General features: G+C 33.0%; 1 protein-coding gene across 1 annotated transcript; it reads right to left on the bottom strand.

Annotated features, from left to right (window-relative positions):
• Nucleotides 1-1,413: 1,413 nt before the first annotated feature.
• On the bottom strand, nt 1,414-6,009 carry LOC129895475 (acid beta-fructofuranosidase). The gene is made up of 7 exons (XM_055971198.1): nt 5,564-6,009; nt 5,386-5,394; nt 2,939-3,798; nt 2,580-2,741; nt 2,254-2,492; nt 2,068-2,155; nt 1,414-1,928 (listed from the first exon to the last, which is right to left on the bottom strand). Exons 1-7 carry the CDS (start codon nt 5,901-5,903, stop codon nt 1,737-1,739), a joined length of 1,890 nt encoding a protein of 629 aa, XP_055827173.1. The 5' UTR covers nt 5,904-6,009; the 3' UTR covers nt 1,414-1,736.
• Between the last annotated feature and the right edge of the window lie 12,371 nt (nt 6,010-18,380).

Genomic DNA, 18,380 nt, shown 5'->3' on the forward strand with positions numbered 1-18,380 from the left:
ATTTGCCCCAAATGCTAACAACCATTTACAGTAAAACCTCGATAAAGTAATATTCTATAAAGTAATAATTTCGCTAAATGAATTAGATAATAATTAAAAATAAAATATTAAATGCCCAAAAAAATATAAAGTAATAATTATTAGAATACATCAAGAATTTATATATATTTAATCAGTCAATATTACTGGACATATAACTATTTCTTTTTAAAATATGATTTTATAGTTGATTATTTTTTCTTCCCACCAAAATCAAAATCAATCTCATCCTTAACTTTTTGAAGAGTGAACACAATTTTCAGACTATTTTGTTCGTGTTGTACCATATAGTTTGACAATATAGTAATTGCTTGGAATACCTCCTTTGACGATACATGTGGGACAATGCTACTATCATCTTGTTCAGGATCATTCTCATCATCATTATTCATTACAGATTGAATAATCTCTTCCTCTATAGGTGATTCCATAAATGTATCATTCTTGTTAGGATAGTTCAAAAGATGTTCAACATTCATCACATTTATGTACGCTAAATTAGAGATGACATCATTTAATTCTTTGATACCTTCATCTAATTCACCAACTTCTTGGATACCTTCATCTAATTCACCAACTTGTGGTTCGGGAACATTGTTTTCTTTCGATCGGATCTTGCAATGTCGAAAACAATTTGCAATTGTTATTTCTTTCACATCAAAATTCCAAGCCAAATTAGCAGAATTAATAGCATTCAAAATATTCATTTTTTCAGTATTTGGTGCTTCAACCTCAGGCCTTGTAGGATGCTGAAATAAAGACGACGACGATAATAAGCTTTGAATGCTCAAATAATCCTAGCATCACATGGTTGAATCTTAGACGTTGTGTTAGGAGGTATGAAAAACAACTCTACCTTTCTTAGGCCTTCAACTATCTTTGAATGAGCTGGGCAATTGTCTACTATTAACAAAACATTTCTACCATTCATTCTCTTATCAAACCAACCAACATATTCTTGAAAAAACAACTCATTCATCCAAACTTTCTTGGATTTAAATAATAAATATACAAAGACTACACTTCTTAGTTTCCTAGATTTAAACTTTTGAAATTCTTAATTCAAATATTTTTTTTCTTTCTTATGATACATACTGCAAAATACTCTCTAAAATAATAAATATTTATTTATCGATAAATAAATATTTTATGCATTTATCGATAAACTTATAATCTCGATAAATAAATATTTTTTTTTGGGTCCCAAACATATACATTTATAGAGATTTTACTGTATTTCGTTTAGGTCTTCTTGGAGTGGTTTAAATAATTACTTTGTTTTATATTTTGTAAAACTAAAAAAATTAAAAGAATCAAGTGTGCCAATATGCTCGAGTCAGTTTTGTAAGATCCAAGGGAATCGAACCCTCGTCATCAATAAGAAACCAATAAATTATTTGCACATACTTGCTAAATTTTCTTTGTTTACATAAAATCCAGAGGAAACCTATTCGGTTTCTGGAAAACATACATTATACTGTAGATCCGCCCCTGACACTACTCGACAACAACTAAACCTAAGGTACAGAGAATAGCAGAAGTCTAGTAGAAAAATAACTAAAATGGCGAATAAGTAGTCTTAACACTACATATTCTCCGTCTCTTTGTTGTCTTTCTTCCCTTTCTTGATGGGTCGGTGAAATAACCTTCAAACGAAAAAAAGAATCAAGAAGATATGGTTCAATGAATTATAATTTTTACAAGGGGAAAGATCGAATATCCGCTGACGTAAGTGACCAAATCTTGACGGAGGCAGTCACGCTAGCCCCTGTGGCATTGTTGAAAATGAAGACTCGTGCTGCTCCATTCACTGCCTTCGTTGGGTAGATTCGCGATGTTATGACTGTTCTTCCTCCTTGAGCAAAGCTCTCCACAGTTGAATGGTCCACCTAAATTCAGTTTATAAAACTTTTACTCAAATGCAACTGCCAAATACTTTGTAGCATACATTATTGTGAACCAACTAGACTAGAAAAATTGAATATAAGCTTGATATAAACAAAGGTAAAACAAGGGAATCATTCTTACCAATAATCTCATCGAATGTTTTTCACCATCCAACACGGGTACTGAACTACCATAAACTTGTTTACCAACTCCAGGAGCCTCTGAGGATCTGCATCAGATCACAGCGAGCTACTTTATTCGTTCCCATTTGACAAGGACTATTAAGACAAATTAATTATGCCAGATAGAGAAAGTATAGAAGCAAACCTAGTTTGATCAGCACAGAAGTGAGTCTCTGCTCGACCATCAGCTCCTTTAGAAATGTAGAAGTAAACTGGCGTTAGCTCAGATAGCGTTTGATCAGCAATTACAACGACACCAAACGGTCCCAAAATGCCTCTGCTAGCAGCACCTCCACTAGTAGAGCAGCTGAAACCTACATTATCTACTTCAATTATTCCCTTGAGCGCGACTTCATCCACTTCAAATGAGGCTTCTATATCCAACTGCACCATTGCCAAACAAGTTTTAGGACTGCAGATTAAGCGCGTATAAGTAAAAAGTTTGGAATCTTAGAGAAAGTCACAACAAACCTGTGCAGCTGAGTCAACATGGAGTAGCTCAATTGAGCCTGGTTGAAGATTGGCCTGTTTTACTATAGGATCACCTGCTCTTAAGCTTTCAATTTCTTCAACTGGCCACTGAAGTAGATGTGTCCCTGTCTTCTTGTCATAAAGCACTGTCCTTGGAATACTCTGTTATTATTTGTATTACCAAACTATTAAAGACATATCATAATTGACAATTTACTTCAACGAAAATTCCAATTTACTTCACCTAACAATACATTGATTATACAACTTTCTCTAATGCGCGATTAGTGTGATACAACTAGACGATGTGGATGGTGCATAGTAAAACAACAAAACAATGTGTTAATCGAAGTCCATACCTGTACAGATGCCCATCCCTTCTGCAGGTCAGCAGATTCAGTGTCAGTTTCCCCAATCCATCCCCACAGTACTCTTCTTTGTTTCTTCGGGTCATAAAATGTCTTTGATGCATAATATTTCCCATAATCCAGCCTCAACCCAATTCCACAATCCAATTCCGGGTTATCGGGTGTCCATTTGTTCTTTACCAGGTCATACGTCCCAATAGCATAGTGATCTTGCTTATTGTCATCTAAACTTGCTTTTAATACATGCTTTACACCCGGCCCATTATATGATGTGTCCAACCCGTTTGTCTTTACCGTCGATATCGGGTAAAGGTCCACACACTCCCACATACCCGTACCCGGAACCGCATGCAGAAGTCCATCTAATAGCTTAAAGCTTGTGAAGTTGGAAGTTTCGTAAACAAGTGCAATACCCGTCTTACCAATCTTAGACCCAATGGTTAGCAGCCATTGCCCATTTTGGGATCCGGTCCAAGCAGTGGTTGGGTCTCTAAAATCCTTGACACCAATGCCGGGTGGGGGAACCAGGACCGGGTTGCCTTTGTACTTGACCCAGTCTAGAAGGAGAGGATCCGACAAGTTGGTGGGGTATGCAAGATTTTGCACTTGCACAAAATCATCCGTATCACCAGTATAAAGCATCATGATTTGACCGTCGGGTAGGATAGTAGCGGAACCAGTCCAGACACCATTGATGTCGTACCATTGGTCAGGAACCATGGCAAAAGGCAAATAGAGCCAGTGAATCAAGTCTGTGGACACGGCATGGCCCCATGTAATATTTCCCCAAATAGCTGAATCTGGATTGTATTGATAAAAAAGATGGTACCATCCCTTGTAATACAATGGACCTGTTAACCAATTTATTCACGTTAGTTGAAATTTCAAAGTAATTACTATATATTTCATACATGTTATACTTGTCAAGGTAAAAGTTCTCTATGCAATTTGAATTATAAAATACTAAATCTCAGTATGTTCCGTATCAAAATTGCTATGCTTTTTGCGGCAAAAAGGTAACGTTCTTTTACTTAAAATTTCGCCACGTTTTTTTTTCCTGACTTTTGGATAAGATTATCTCCAACAAGTAAGCAAATTTAACTAGTGGCATGTCCTCCTCCCCCAAAAATTTAATCTAGGTGTTGATTTTTTTTTTAACACCTTTCATATATTTTAGCTAATTTTGACGAGGCTAACTAATGCTATTCTTGCAGAGCGGCCAGGATAACCTACTCCATTTTTAAAAAAAAAAAAGAAAAAGAAATGACAAGTGGAAAGATTGATAAATAATTTGGGCGGCCCCCAACTACAAAAAGGTGTGACCCACATAACGTGATTGGTCTCCAAACTTTGTAAAAACTGATCAATCATGTGTTTTTTTTTCGTATCGGAGATATTGCCCGAAAGCCGAAAGAATTACTGCCACGCGATGTCATGTTAATCCCAATTATATTGGAACCACCTATTATATTGCCACGCGATGTCGTGTTTATTAAAAATTTGTTCAGCCATTTATTAATCTCTAGAAAGGTTGGAATATTATTCCATCTCTCCGTTTAACTTGTCGTGTTTGGTATCCCCAACACACAATTTCATCCTTAGTCTAATAAATGTAGTGAAAATATACAGGGGTAATAAATTTAGATTAAAATAAAATTGATTTAATTAAATGTTACTCTATCTGTTTTTTTTATTTGTTAAATTTTAATTTCACATATCTATTAAGAAAATAATGATTGGTATATTGAGTTTATTATTTTACCCTTATTAATTGATAGAGTTTAAACATATTTACTCACAATATTTTTCAAATATATTAACTCAATATTAATAAATTGAGGGTATAATAGAAATAAAAAATTATCATTTCTTGATATGTCAAAATTGACAAGTATAAAGAAAAATTAAATTAAAAAATATTTGACAAGTAAATAAAAACGGATGGTGTATTCCTAATTAGTACTCCGATCCAAAATTATTAATATTTTAACATGAATTAAGTGTGGCTAGAATATCTGTAATTATGATTTTCTTTTCATTTTTTGGATTGACATAATCATTACGACTTATGGGGACTAGGAATGTATTTTATGGACAAATATTTTTAAAAAAATAATTAAATGTCATCTTGATTTTATGAAACATCAATTATTTGGATGGAGTAATATAAGCACCCAAATAATGAAATTGGGAGTTTCTTAATTAGCCTAACGAATTGCTCATTCATGGATTGGCTGGGAATTACCGGCTTAGTAAATAAAACCATAATTATCTCATGAGAGAATTAACTAAGCTGAGGTTGTTACGGTAACTATGACTACTATTTTGTTGCTCTTTGAAATCTTTAACCAGTAGCTTAATGTTTCAATCATGGTTTAGGAATATAATTAATTAAATACTAACAAAAAAATAGTAATGATAATCAACTTTGAACTCACCATTAGGATCTGCAGCATAGCATCCAATCAGAATCCAAAACATACCCCAACAGATCAATAGCCATAAGAATAGTTTTTTTAAAAAAAAAAAAACTGGAATAAGTATCAGGAATTTGTTTCAATTTTGAGATCAAATTAAAGGAAATTACAGAAAAGTCAAAATAAGAAATTTAATTACCGTTCATCCAATTTTTTTGAGGTTGAAAATGATAAGCAGTTCTTTGCCACGTAAGCATAGCATTGGACCACGGGTACGAAACGTGACTAGCGCCGATGACATCTCGAAAAGCCTTTTCGGAGACTCCCTGATAAACACCTCTTGACGGCAGCGCTGCCGGCGGAGATTGGTTATTGAAGATCACAAAGGCGGCTAATAAAAGCAAAAAGAAAGAGGAGAGGAAAATGCCGGAGACGATTTTAAGGGACTTCCGGTGGCCGGAATCAGGTTGATCCGAAAGGAATGTGTAATGGATGGCGGAGTTTTCCGGGTCATAATTGGAATGGTACTGGGTTGCCATAATGAAGAATAAAGGAATGGGGGAAGCTACAACTCTACTGCTCTATATATAGGTGGATGAGCTGGGAAAGAACTAATGAGTTGGGACAACTGAATTGAGTAGGAAAAAGGCTTGTATAGTTGGGGTAAATTTTTATTAAAGCGTTTAAGATATGTATGTAAAAGTAAATATTTAAAAAAAAATGATGAGTGAATTTAATGTTTATTATATATATATTTTTCAAGAGCCTTACTAGCACCTCCCCGAGAGGGATTTACAGGCTGACTTGGCTTCCTTAATAAATGCTTAGCTGGAACATTGAATATAATATCAAATAGACAAGTTCCTATTTATAAAGATAGAAATTTAAAACGTTCAAATCCTCTATATGTGTAAGAAAATATTTATTAAAAAACCAATTACTTATAATATAGTTATTTTATAGGATGGTGTTTAATTATTAGAATGAAGTTTAGAAAGAAAAAAATAAATAAAATGTAGTGCGCTAAAACAAGTGACGATGTGTTTTGGTTATAAATAATTTTATTGATAGCAATATGAAAAGTTAAATAGAGAAAGATATCATTTTTTTGAGATAGATTAAAAATGAAAAAGTATCACAAACGAAAAGATTAATTACTAACTTAGTAATATTGATAATCGATTATTTGTTGTCACATATTAAAATTAATTTATTTGATAGCCCGATAAAAGTTATATAGGTACGATCAGACCTTTTTAAAACGGTCATTTGTTATAAAAAATTTCAATCTCTATAACGATCATTTGCACAAACTTCTCTATAACAGATATTCGTTATAAAACTTGTATAACCTTTCTATAATGGTAATTGTTATAAAATTCTTCAATATCTTTAACTTCTCTATAACGGTTATTTGTTATAACATTCTTCCACCTCTATAACCTTTCTATAACGGTCATTAATTATAACACTTTTCAACTTTTATAACCTCTCTATAACGTTCGTTCGTTATTACACTGCAACCTCTATAATGGTCATTTGTTATAAAACATTTCAACCTTTAAAATTATTTTATAATGGCCATTCGTACAAAACTTTTCAACCTTCAAAACTAATTTTTAATACGTATATTTTATTTTTACTAGCGTCTATGAATGTGCTTTTCACGTTACTCCCTATCAATTATCATGCAAAAAAATTGATGACTAATCTGGAGTCCCATCCTGAAACTTGACTCGGGATCCGACCCCGACATCTAAATCGGGACTAAATTTTTAAACCAAGACTCGATCTTGACTCCCGACCCAGGATCCGATCCAACATTCGTCCCAGGACTCGACCTAAGATCCAACTTCTGAACCGAGATCTAATTCCGACATTCGATCCTGGATCTGACTCAAAACTCGACATCGACATCTGACACCCGACACTGATTCAGGACCCAACTTCTGACACCAACTCCCGATCTGAATCTCAGATCGGGATCCAACTTTCTACCCTAGATTCGGCCTGCATCTAACTTCCAAATTGAAAATTGACCTCACCTGATCCTGACATAAGACCCGACCCCGACTTTCGACTCTTGATCTAGCCTGACTTTCGATTCGAGACCCAACTCCGACATCATCCGATCTCGAATTAGGACACCTAGCTAAGTTTTTTTTATTTTGAACTTCAAACCTCTAGCTAGCCCACTTTGGGGATTGTTGTTTAGTTAAGTATTTAAATTTTTCTTGCTATTGTTGGTCTAATGATGATGAAAACAATAAGTGATTATATATTATTATATTGTATGCACATATTCTAAACCTAAACGAAAATAAGTCATAATTAGTGGCAAAACTTTTTATAAGTTTTAACGTTAATCTGTAGCTTTTATCGAGCGTTAAAAAAAAATCGGTTATCTTAGTGTATATGGGGCATATTGCACATAGAAGTATTATAAAATGTGTAGAAATTTTCTATTCATAATTTGCTTGAAATAGATTTAATATTTAACTTCTAATATTAATAGGAAAATTGTATCCTGCAATAAATTTAGTCCTAATAAAAGTATGTTTTGTTTAGTTCTAGTACAAAATTATATTTAAATCCATTAATAATTTCTTAGATAAAAATTTTTTTAACTTAAAAGAACAAATAAGTAAATCAACTTTTAAAGGATATTTTGGTCAACTAATATTTATATTCATATTTTTATAATAATATAAATATAACAATATTTTACCTATAACAGTAATGATATTTACTATAGTAGTATACTCTTTTTAAAATCAATCCTTTATAACACATTAATTGTCATACTCAGAGATATTGTATGAAAATATTTTGTAAGATATAAATTATGTATAAAATATAATATTAAACTATTTATCATAATCATTATTAATGTCAGGTACGAACTTTTTTTTTCCTTGTTACGACTTTTCATATTCCTTTTTTTTTGGTACAGTTAAAATATTAAATAATGCATTTCCCCATTCTAGCAAATATTCTTTATATTTGTGGTCCTCATTTACCAAAAAAAATTATCTGAGCATTATTTGCCTCCTCTAAATTGAAAGTGTCATGTATACAATAATTGCTTCTTGTCTTTTAATAATTATTTGGAATCTTCTTCAATAATAGTTAAGAGAATGACGATGCATGCCTTTTTATTTCAATATTTTATTTTATTTTTGTATTTGGTAGTAGTTTAACTAATTAGATTTTTTCAATAGTTATTGTCATTGAAAATAATTATTCGTGAAGAAAAATAGTAATTTTTACTTTTCATATATTCAAATTACGCACTCTGTTATTGTGCATGGTATACAACTGAGGTGACTTTGAAGCGTCAAAATTCCACAAAGGTGCCTTGATTTATTTAATTTTTTTATTTTTTTTTTGACTAATATATGCCAACTTTTTACTTTTCAGCAACTTCGTTCTAACTTAGCCCAATTCATTATTCTTAATCCACATGAAAATCATGAAATTAGATTCATATTTATGAAATGTAGCAGGGGATTTTTATATATCAAATACCACAAGAATTTGCTTTCAAAAATATACGAAAAATCCACTCAAAATTTCGTGTATGAAAACGGTACAAAATTCTTCAACTTAATTAGCTTCCTTGTTTCTATTTTTATAGTTAATTAATGTAATAAAATAATAATATTTTCACTGTTTGCTTTTAGAGATCTACGTGTTGACACCTCATATTGTATTATCCAAATTGGAACAGACCACTCAACACGTAAATCCAAACACAAGCAGTCATTCTCATAAATTCAAAATGAACATTTTATAAGAAATTAAATTAAGCGATAAACTATGGTACATTGCAGCATTTTGAACTTTTGAAGAAAATAATAATTTTTTTTCTTTTTCTCCCAATTTTCAAGAGAATCAAAAACCTTTAAATTCAATAATAAATCAACTTGACAATGAGTTAATTTCTTCAATGGTAATTAAATCAATAATTATTATTATCAAAAAATACTTTTAATATAACTATTAATTGAACAATCATATGAGAAATCAATCCAATTAACAATGCAAACTTTTGAGGAATTTGCCTTATTGAAACTAGCGTGAATTAACTAGTTACTTGTCTTTCAAGAACAAGTCATGGTATGACTTTTAAGTACTTTTTGATTGATCTGTTTTTTTTAATAAAAAAGTTAATCGTTCATCCAAGGTGGATTGTGTGGTTTAGACAAGACCTCCATTTGTACATTTATCAAAAAAATTAAAAGGCGTGTAAAACTTATCTCACCTGATGTATATACCAATTCAATATACGCATGTTATTGTGTTTGAATTTAAAATTTATTTTATTTAATTTTAATTAATTAACATGTATTTTATATTATTAAATTTTTTTACCCATAAAAATTTATATTACTTAAATATAAACACTAGATGTGGGTAACTTTTCGCGGACGAGGATATAAATCTCTGCATATCGAACAACATTGAAGAGTGTACATTCTCATGGAAAATAGTCAGGAGAGATGAGTTTTATGAGACTCTACTTCCCACAATTTATAAGCATGCACATCTATACAAAAAAGTACTATACAAGTAGTACAAATTACTATATTTTGCACATGGTTATCTAGAGATGCCATCAGTAATATGAAAATGATTCTTTTATTATAAAATAAAAGTGAGTATAACACTAAAATAACGAGGAACGAGTAAGAAAAATTATAAAAATGCTCTCTGGCTGTCAATATTTTGATCCAAAAATATTTTTACTGTTGATTATTTGATTCAAAATACCTCTATTGTTACTAAATGAGTCAAAAATATTATTTTTTTCTTTTTAAACATATTTTATTCCTAATAAATATATTACTTTTAAAGAATAGCACCCCTTTAGTCTACCAACGGTTTACACATGGATTAGGAAAATTAGATAGTAGATTACTTCAGCTTATAAGTTATTTGTTTTTAATTTTTGTGTAGCAGTTGTTTGCAGTAGATTACTACAACTTTTAAGTTATTTATTTTTCCAATTTCTGTGTAGTACTTGTTGTAGTAAGGAGGCTATTCCTCCACTTTCTCATTTCAATTGTATTAGAAAGTTCATTTCCTCATTTTTAGACGGTGGTTAATCTATCAGTGTTGTATTTGGTGTTATTTGAATTCAGTGAAATGATAAGCAGTAAATTATTCATGTTTTTGAATATTTCAAACTCAAGAAATTGAAGTTTCTCTCCTAACGAACCAACATCATTGGTCGTAGGAAGAAAACATCTTAATTTATATTACAGTGTCCCATAACTAGATCCATATCGAGGGAATGTAACCGAACTTTTGTCACGACCCGGACCCATCATGATTGACACCCACACTAATCCTCCGGTGGGAGAACCACTATTACAGCCCAAACTAATAAAATCCGCAAAAGATAAGCAATTTAAAGGTGCAAAAGTAAGTTAATAACGAAAAACAAGGCTGGTTCCCATAAACTCAGGATGATCTAGTCGACAACCCCACATGCGGAAATAACACCTAGAAATTGAAAGTCGATGTACCAAAACTCTGAATAAACAATAAGTCTAGGAAAGGGGATGCAACCCCCAAAAGCCATACACAATAACAGTGTCTGAAGTCTAAGTCCTGGAAGAAGGACTAGGAAAAGGAGAGCCCATGGTAGTCTGAAAGAATTGGCTCACCCTTGAACTCTGGCGGCTAAAGATCTTCTATTTCAGGTCTCTCACTAGCCGTCTGAATATTCCATGTACTCAACAAAGAAAGAACAAGTGCAGTATCGGTACACAAACCAACACTGTACAGGTAGGATCACGTGGCTAGCCAGTAAGCGAGACATAAGCCAATAATTACAGAACCGAAACACATATATATATAATAGACTTAACCATTAACATCTCATAACCAGTACTCAACATGATCATAGTTCAACAGTTCGAATTACCATGCAATTTCACATAAGGGTCCTCTCATGGGACCTACAAACACCCAATTGTGTGTTGAAATGTGACACCCGGTCCAAGATTTTTGTCGGACATGACACCCGATCCAAATGTGTATCAAAACGTGACATCCGATCCAAGCATACAAAGTCAATCACAATCACAGTGAATAGTCTAACTATCATATCTATCAAGAACAGGTTCATTGCAGGCCATGGCCAGTAGATAGTCATTTCACATAATTCATTTCATTCTTCCCTATTCATATACACATATGCAGACAATGGAGTAATATAACTAGTACATGTGTCACATACGGGAAGACAAACCATCACCTACCTCGAAATCAAGTTTTGACAACTCTAAAATACATGAGCTTTCCCTTTTCGAGTTCGTTCATCTTGTTCTTTGTCTAAAAATTGTAAATACATACAAAGAATCAATAAATTGGCCTAATTTACATGAATTATAACAAATTCCCTCCCCCCTAACTGCTGTGGAGTACCTAAAAAACTATTCGTAGAAGCGAGCATCGCTAACTAAATTTTTTGTGTTGCAATGGCCGGCTTGCCTGACCCTCTAGAATAGGATCCCCAGAAGTTACATGTGTTTTTGGGCTTCTTAGCCAAAGCTTTGACCTGCCCATTCTGTCGCACACCCTCTACTTTCTTTACGAAGTCTATGACTTCATTGAAATTCTTGCCTGATAAAGTCATATGAACAGACAAAACCTGCAACTCAAGGTTCAACCCCTTCACAAATAACTAAATTCTCTCCTCATCTGTGATTACTAGTTGAGTAACATACGTGGACAATGCATGAAATTTGGTACGTGACACATATTTTTCTAGAAACAAGGCATGAAACTTGACTCAGGTAAGTGGGGGCAACAATGGCGAGGGAAATTTTACATAAGCCCTCCACCACTACTTGGCCTCACCTTACAGCTAGAAGGTCACAAACTCCATTCTGTGCTGGTGTACTATCCTCAGCTTGTGCAACCTCTCATAACAATTAAGAATGAACTCAAAGGCATCCTCACTCTCTGAAACTTGGAAGACTGGAGGCTTAAGCTTCAGAAATTGGTGAGCATGTCATGCTCAGTGCCGGTCATCAATGGACGCATAAATGGTCTAAAGAAGGCATCAGTGCCTTCCACCTCATCTACCTGAGGAGATGCAACAGCAAATGGCGAGCAATTGGAGCTGGTGTTGCGAGCATGGTGGGATGACTCCAGTGCTAGCCAAACCACTCAGAAATGCCATGATATGCTGTGCTAGTATGGGATCCAGATGGGGAAGACCGGAAGCCCCATCTTGGGTATCCTCCACCTGTTTAGAAGTCTCATCTTCTCCAACCTCTTTGTTCTCCTCTATCTCATCCTGGGGCACGAGAGGAGTCTCCTCTCTTGCTATCTCTCCAACCAGAGCCTCACCCCTGGCGGGTGCTGGTCTTCCCTGATATCTGTCGCGTCCCCTTCTCCTACCCCTTCTTTAGCCACGTCCTCTCGCAACTGGCTCCTCTTATGGTTCAATAGAAGTCATAGGTCGGACACCGTTATAACGTATGTTCACCATCTTTGAAAAAAAGAATGAAAGAGGTTAGATATTAATTTGGATCACCAGATATCAGTTGAAATCAAGTTATAGCACTAGAGAAAAAGAAAATAGAGAAACTTTTCCTAAAGTCCTATAGCCCCTCAAAGAAAAGTACAGACGTCTTCATACCGTTCCGCAAGGCTCTATTAGACTCATTTTGGTACAACGAGATAACCAACCTAGTACTCTGATACTTACTTTATCATGATCTGAACCCACCATGATTAGCATTCACACTAACCCTCCAATGGGAGAATCATTATTACAGCTCAAACTAATAATATTCGCAAGAGATAAGCAATTTAAAGGTACAGAAGTAAGTTAATAAAGAAAAACAAGGTTGAGTTCCTATAAACTTAGGATGATCTAGTCAACAACCCCACATGCGAAAATAACACTTAGGAACTGAAAATTGATGTACCAAAACTTTGAATAAACAATAAGTCTAGGAAAGGGGATACAACCCCCAAAAGTCATAAATAATAACAGATTTCCTTTTATTACTTTATGCATATTAGTTTCTATTTTGAGTCGGATGATGATACCTCAGTACATACCTTGTACTAATCCCTACTTGTATTTTTCTTTGTCTTCCTTTGGTGGAGTGCAATGACTTCGACTCGCCCTCTACTCTAGCCAGTGTCCAGCACATCAAATTTCAGGGTGAGATATTTCTTCTATCTCGTATTGGATTCTCTTAGCCATGGCATGATGCCCTTAGCTCTCGGATACAAACTATGTTATTTATATTTGTTCTGGTGTTTGATACTCTCAAACTTATTACTTTGGGATTAGATGTCCTTGATGTGATGACTTTCAGATTTTGGGAAACGTTATGTAGTAGACTCTAGTATGTTTTTATTTCGTACTTTAGTAAAATTTGGGATTCCGCATTATTATCGTGTTTTATTAGTTGAATAACTAATATAAGATGGGGTATGCATTTGTTGTTTCACCCACCTAGAAGGTTATGTGTGAGTTCCACTCATGATCCGTTTTGGGTCGTGACAACTACTCTTGCTATGCCACTTGGCATGGTCTGGTTGAAGGGTCAGTGATGTTTCATAGGTGAAGACAGTGATAATCTCTGACAACTTCTACTCTTCTTTCCTTATGGTGGGAGTTGTCTCTACTTATGGTCTAAGTTTATTCTTAGAAGCTCTTGTACTTGTTTAGACTAGTTCCTTTGGGGTGACAATATGTTTTCTTATAAATTGACTTGTATCTTAAAATCAATTATGATAATTTCAAAACTCTTCCGACTATTATTTTATGGCTGTTATTTTATGATTCATTAGTTTCCGCATGTTATAACTGTTTTGGGGGTTAAGAATTCTCTTATCTAGATGTTTGAGTAGGTGCCTGCACGATCCGATAGATTAAATTGTGACAGACACAAATAGATAAATAAAGTAAAATATAAGAAAAAAATATTTTTAAAAAAAGACAATGAAAAGGCCTGAGAAAACAAATATACAATTAATGCAAAGCATAAAGCAAATACAAAAGAAAAGAAAAACTATAATGGAAGAGGAAAAGGGAGAGCGTTCTAATTTTAATTATCGTAAGACAAAACCATACGTATCGTATATATTTGGATTGTATTAGTTAACAAATAAAAATAAACTGAATCACGTGGCATCACCTATTATCAAACTGATAATGATTGTAATATTTTATATAACTGAACTGCGTGGCATCACCAGTATCATAAATTATTTTATAAGGTGACCTCTCGATTGACAACATGAGCAAGTACAATATAATTGATAATTCCACCCAAAAGTTTCATGTGGTATAATACAGTTTTCTATAACGATATGATTATTTTTTTTTGGAGTTATCTGATTGATTATTATCTATTTATAATAATATTTAAATAATGTTTCACTGTTAAAGGAAAAAAAATGCACAGAATAATTTTTTTTGATCTTTAATGTTTTGAATATAGAAACTTTAATGCCAAATCATAAGTTTAATCATACTTTATATAAGCTTAATGATGAAAATTTATATTCATATAATATTTTATTATCATATATTTTATTAAAGTATCAAAATATTTAATAGATATTATTTCTCTAAAGATAGTTAATTTTTATATTATAAAAAATGATATCTATTATAAATGGGTAAGTTGACAAAGAGCGCATTGATTTTAAGAAATTATTATTATTATTATTATTATTATTATTATTATTATTATTATAAATAAAAAAATGATTATAGAAAGATAAAGTATAAAATATAAATTTGATTTCGAAGAAAACTTGATTATCATAATGAGATGTTGTATAAATTAGAAAAGTTTGACTGTACCACTGTTCGTTTATAACATATATAAAATTTTACAATATTAACTTAATTCTCAAGTTTACAATATTAATTTAGTTCTTTGCGTGTTTTGTTCGACAGTCCTTTTTTCTAAAAGTATTGGCCATAACTATACCCAATAAACTTTTGTCTAGAAAAAACAGCACCATAAATAGTGAAGTTTGAATTAGTCTAATCATATTACAATCATGTTTTTTAATACAATAATTATGTGGTAACTAGTTAGAATTATACAAATATTAGTAATATAAAAATTAATTATCAGTGAATTTATGCATTATTTGATGAAAAAATTATCTAATTATACTTCTTTATTTATGTCAGCATTTGATTATTTATTTATTTATTAATTATTCTATTCTCTATCCTACCTAAAATAATGTATAGATTTTTTTTCATAATTTATATAAGTATATATTAATATTATGCAATTTTCTAAATTGTAAACAAAATACTATTTTAATTTTATTAAGCAAAAAAAAATATTACCTAACATAATATTAATATTTAGAAAATTTAATACACGAATAATTTACGTTCTAACTGGTCAGCAAACGACCCCTAAATTAATAGCTAGCGTAATGGGATTTGCCTGGTTGAAAATGGTCAACTCAATTATTTAGGTTAAAATTAAAGAATTGTGGACACTACAAAGAAATAACCTTAATATAAAAATAAATGATTGAGCACTTAAATTCAAAAGGAAATCATGACTTCTCATCTATTTTCTACTATTTTCAATATAAACAAGACATTATTAGGTGTTAAACTAATCTGTCAATGGATCACACAATGTTAACCATTCATTTTATGTTTCCAGGTTAATAAACTTTTGTATTGCCTAACTAATTAGTAGGAATCAATAAGTTCGTTAGTGGAGTCAAAATTTTTATTAAGAGATGTCAAAAAATAAAGAAAGAAATTCACAAAGAAGCCAAAAAGTATCAATATATAATATTTAAATATAAATAATATATTTTTATCTAGATACATGATGTGTCCAAACACACACACAAGTGTACGCGGTCTCACAAGTAGTAAAGTAGCTCTTTTGAGCCGGATATCGAACCCACATTGACTTTAATAAGACTACTTATTCCTTTTCAACGAACTTCACCAATTGTGTGTGTTGTAAGAGATTGAGATAATTATACTACTAACTTTAGATATAAGAAAAATTACTACTATTAAAAATAATGCAATAGTTATGCAGGTTAATCAAATGACTAGAAATTCCAGGGTTGTAGCATCAGGGGAAGTCAAGCATAATATTCTCCGCTTTTAGTCTCCAATGCGTTATATAATTACTGATTTATAGGGTTGTTAATACAGTCATGGTCTTCCAACCTCTAATTGCCTATCTTTATTGATGATCTAACTACATCGTTGAGCGGGGATATGCATGACTCAATAAAAATGCATTAAGCTATCTTCCTATTTTTTAACTAAACGCGGTATACAAGTATGTGTCACCGGCATCCTGTATACGAATCACCCTAAGTTACCCTAGCATGAACACTTTTTCTATATTCTTTGTTCTATCTCTTTGTCATCTTCTTAATTCAAGGTAGACAATGTATGTATTCTAATGCTAGCCAAAAATTAAAATAGTAAAAATAAAAATGCAGGAGTAATTAGGAACAACAACCCATCATTAATCAAACTCAGCTAATATTAAACCATAACTTTATAACTACAGCCCCAGAACAAGGGCACTTAACTACTCATGTTCAATAACAACACCAAGTACATAGCTTCAAACACTTTAATATTCAAGAGAAAGAAGAAGAAAAAGAAACCTAAGGTGTGTGTGCTCTCCTCTCTAATCTCTTTCCAAAGCGTGCTTAACCCCTTCTCAAAATCCTTAGGGGTCTATTTATAGGGTTTGGGAAATAACTCTTTTTTTCTAGTTGGACCCGGACATAGTAAAAAATCAAAAAAAATTGGGGATTTGGTGGCGCGGCGCTCTAAGATGGCGCCAGGTAGAGGATTTAGTAGTTTCACCTCTAGCGCGGCGCGCCAACAGTGCGCCCAGCCAAACCTTCAACTGTTCAGGCTCTAGTGCGGCGCGCCAACAGGGTGCTCATGTCTATCCTCTGTAGTTTCGGAGTTGGGGCGGCGTGCCAGGGACGTCACCCAACCTAAATTGTCCAATTTTGCTTTATTCTTCTCCCATTCAGCTTGTACTAATGTCTATTTTTTTCTTTCGAGAACTGGCCTTTCTCCAAAATCCCTCCATTCACTAAACACATGCCTTAGTACACACTTATTCTTCATTCCATCTAAAACACACAATTATGCTTCCAAAATATTCTCAAAACAACTACTAAATATGGCAAAACATGGCACACCAAGAACACCACCTCACACTTAGACTTTTGTTCGTCCTCAAATAAACACCTGACTCATGCATGGACACTGACACAACATGTATATAAGGCACTCTAACTTGTCTACATAATTAGCATTTCATTGTTCATTTACGCTCAAGCATGTTCACATTTCCTACACAAGAATGACTAGTTCAATACCTCTTAACCTCAAGTATTGACTCTATAACGCTGTGAACTCATATGCATCATTCGATTATCAATCAAATAAGTTACTCATTCTTTCAATTAAACATGTTCCTCTCACCACAAATGAATCACCCACAAGCACTCGCACATAACACTTTTAGTATAAGTGGGTATACAAACAAACTCGCTCATTCTATCAAACGATTTTGTGTGTCACATAAGATTTGTCATAGGCTTTTTCTTAGTGTTTTTCTCCACTAATACAAGAATGCAGTAGTTTAGGATAAGGATGGCGATGGAACCGACACTTACCGTTATCAGTACCGTTCTGGCTTCGATTTTGGTCTGATCCGATATGTGCCGGTAGAGGTACGGGGTAGAGGGGTCTGGGATAGGTAACGGGACGGAGGGGTTAGGGGTTATCGGTCCGTCCCGGTCCAATTTGGTTACGTCAGTTTTTTTAAAAAAAATAAATTAATAATTAAGCCATTGGATGGGCCCACCCCAATGCTAGAACAACCTCTAACCCTTCAAATCACCCCTACCCCCCTTATTTATTTTTATACCCTAAAGTTTAATAAAAAAGCATTTAGGTCCTATTTTTTAATTATAAAATCCCTCCATCCCTTCTCAAT

Source organism: Solanum dulcamara, chromosome 7 (assembly GCF_947179165.1).
Source record: "Solanum dulcamara chromosome 7, daSolDulc1.2, whole genome shotgun sequence".
Classification (NCBI taxonomy): Eukaryota; Viridiplantae; Streptophyta; class Magnoliopsida; order Solanales; family Solanaceae; genus Solanum; species Solanum dulcamara.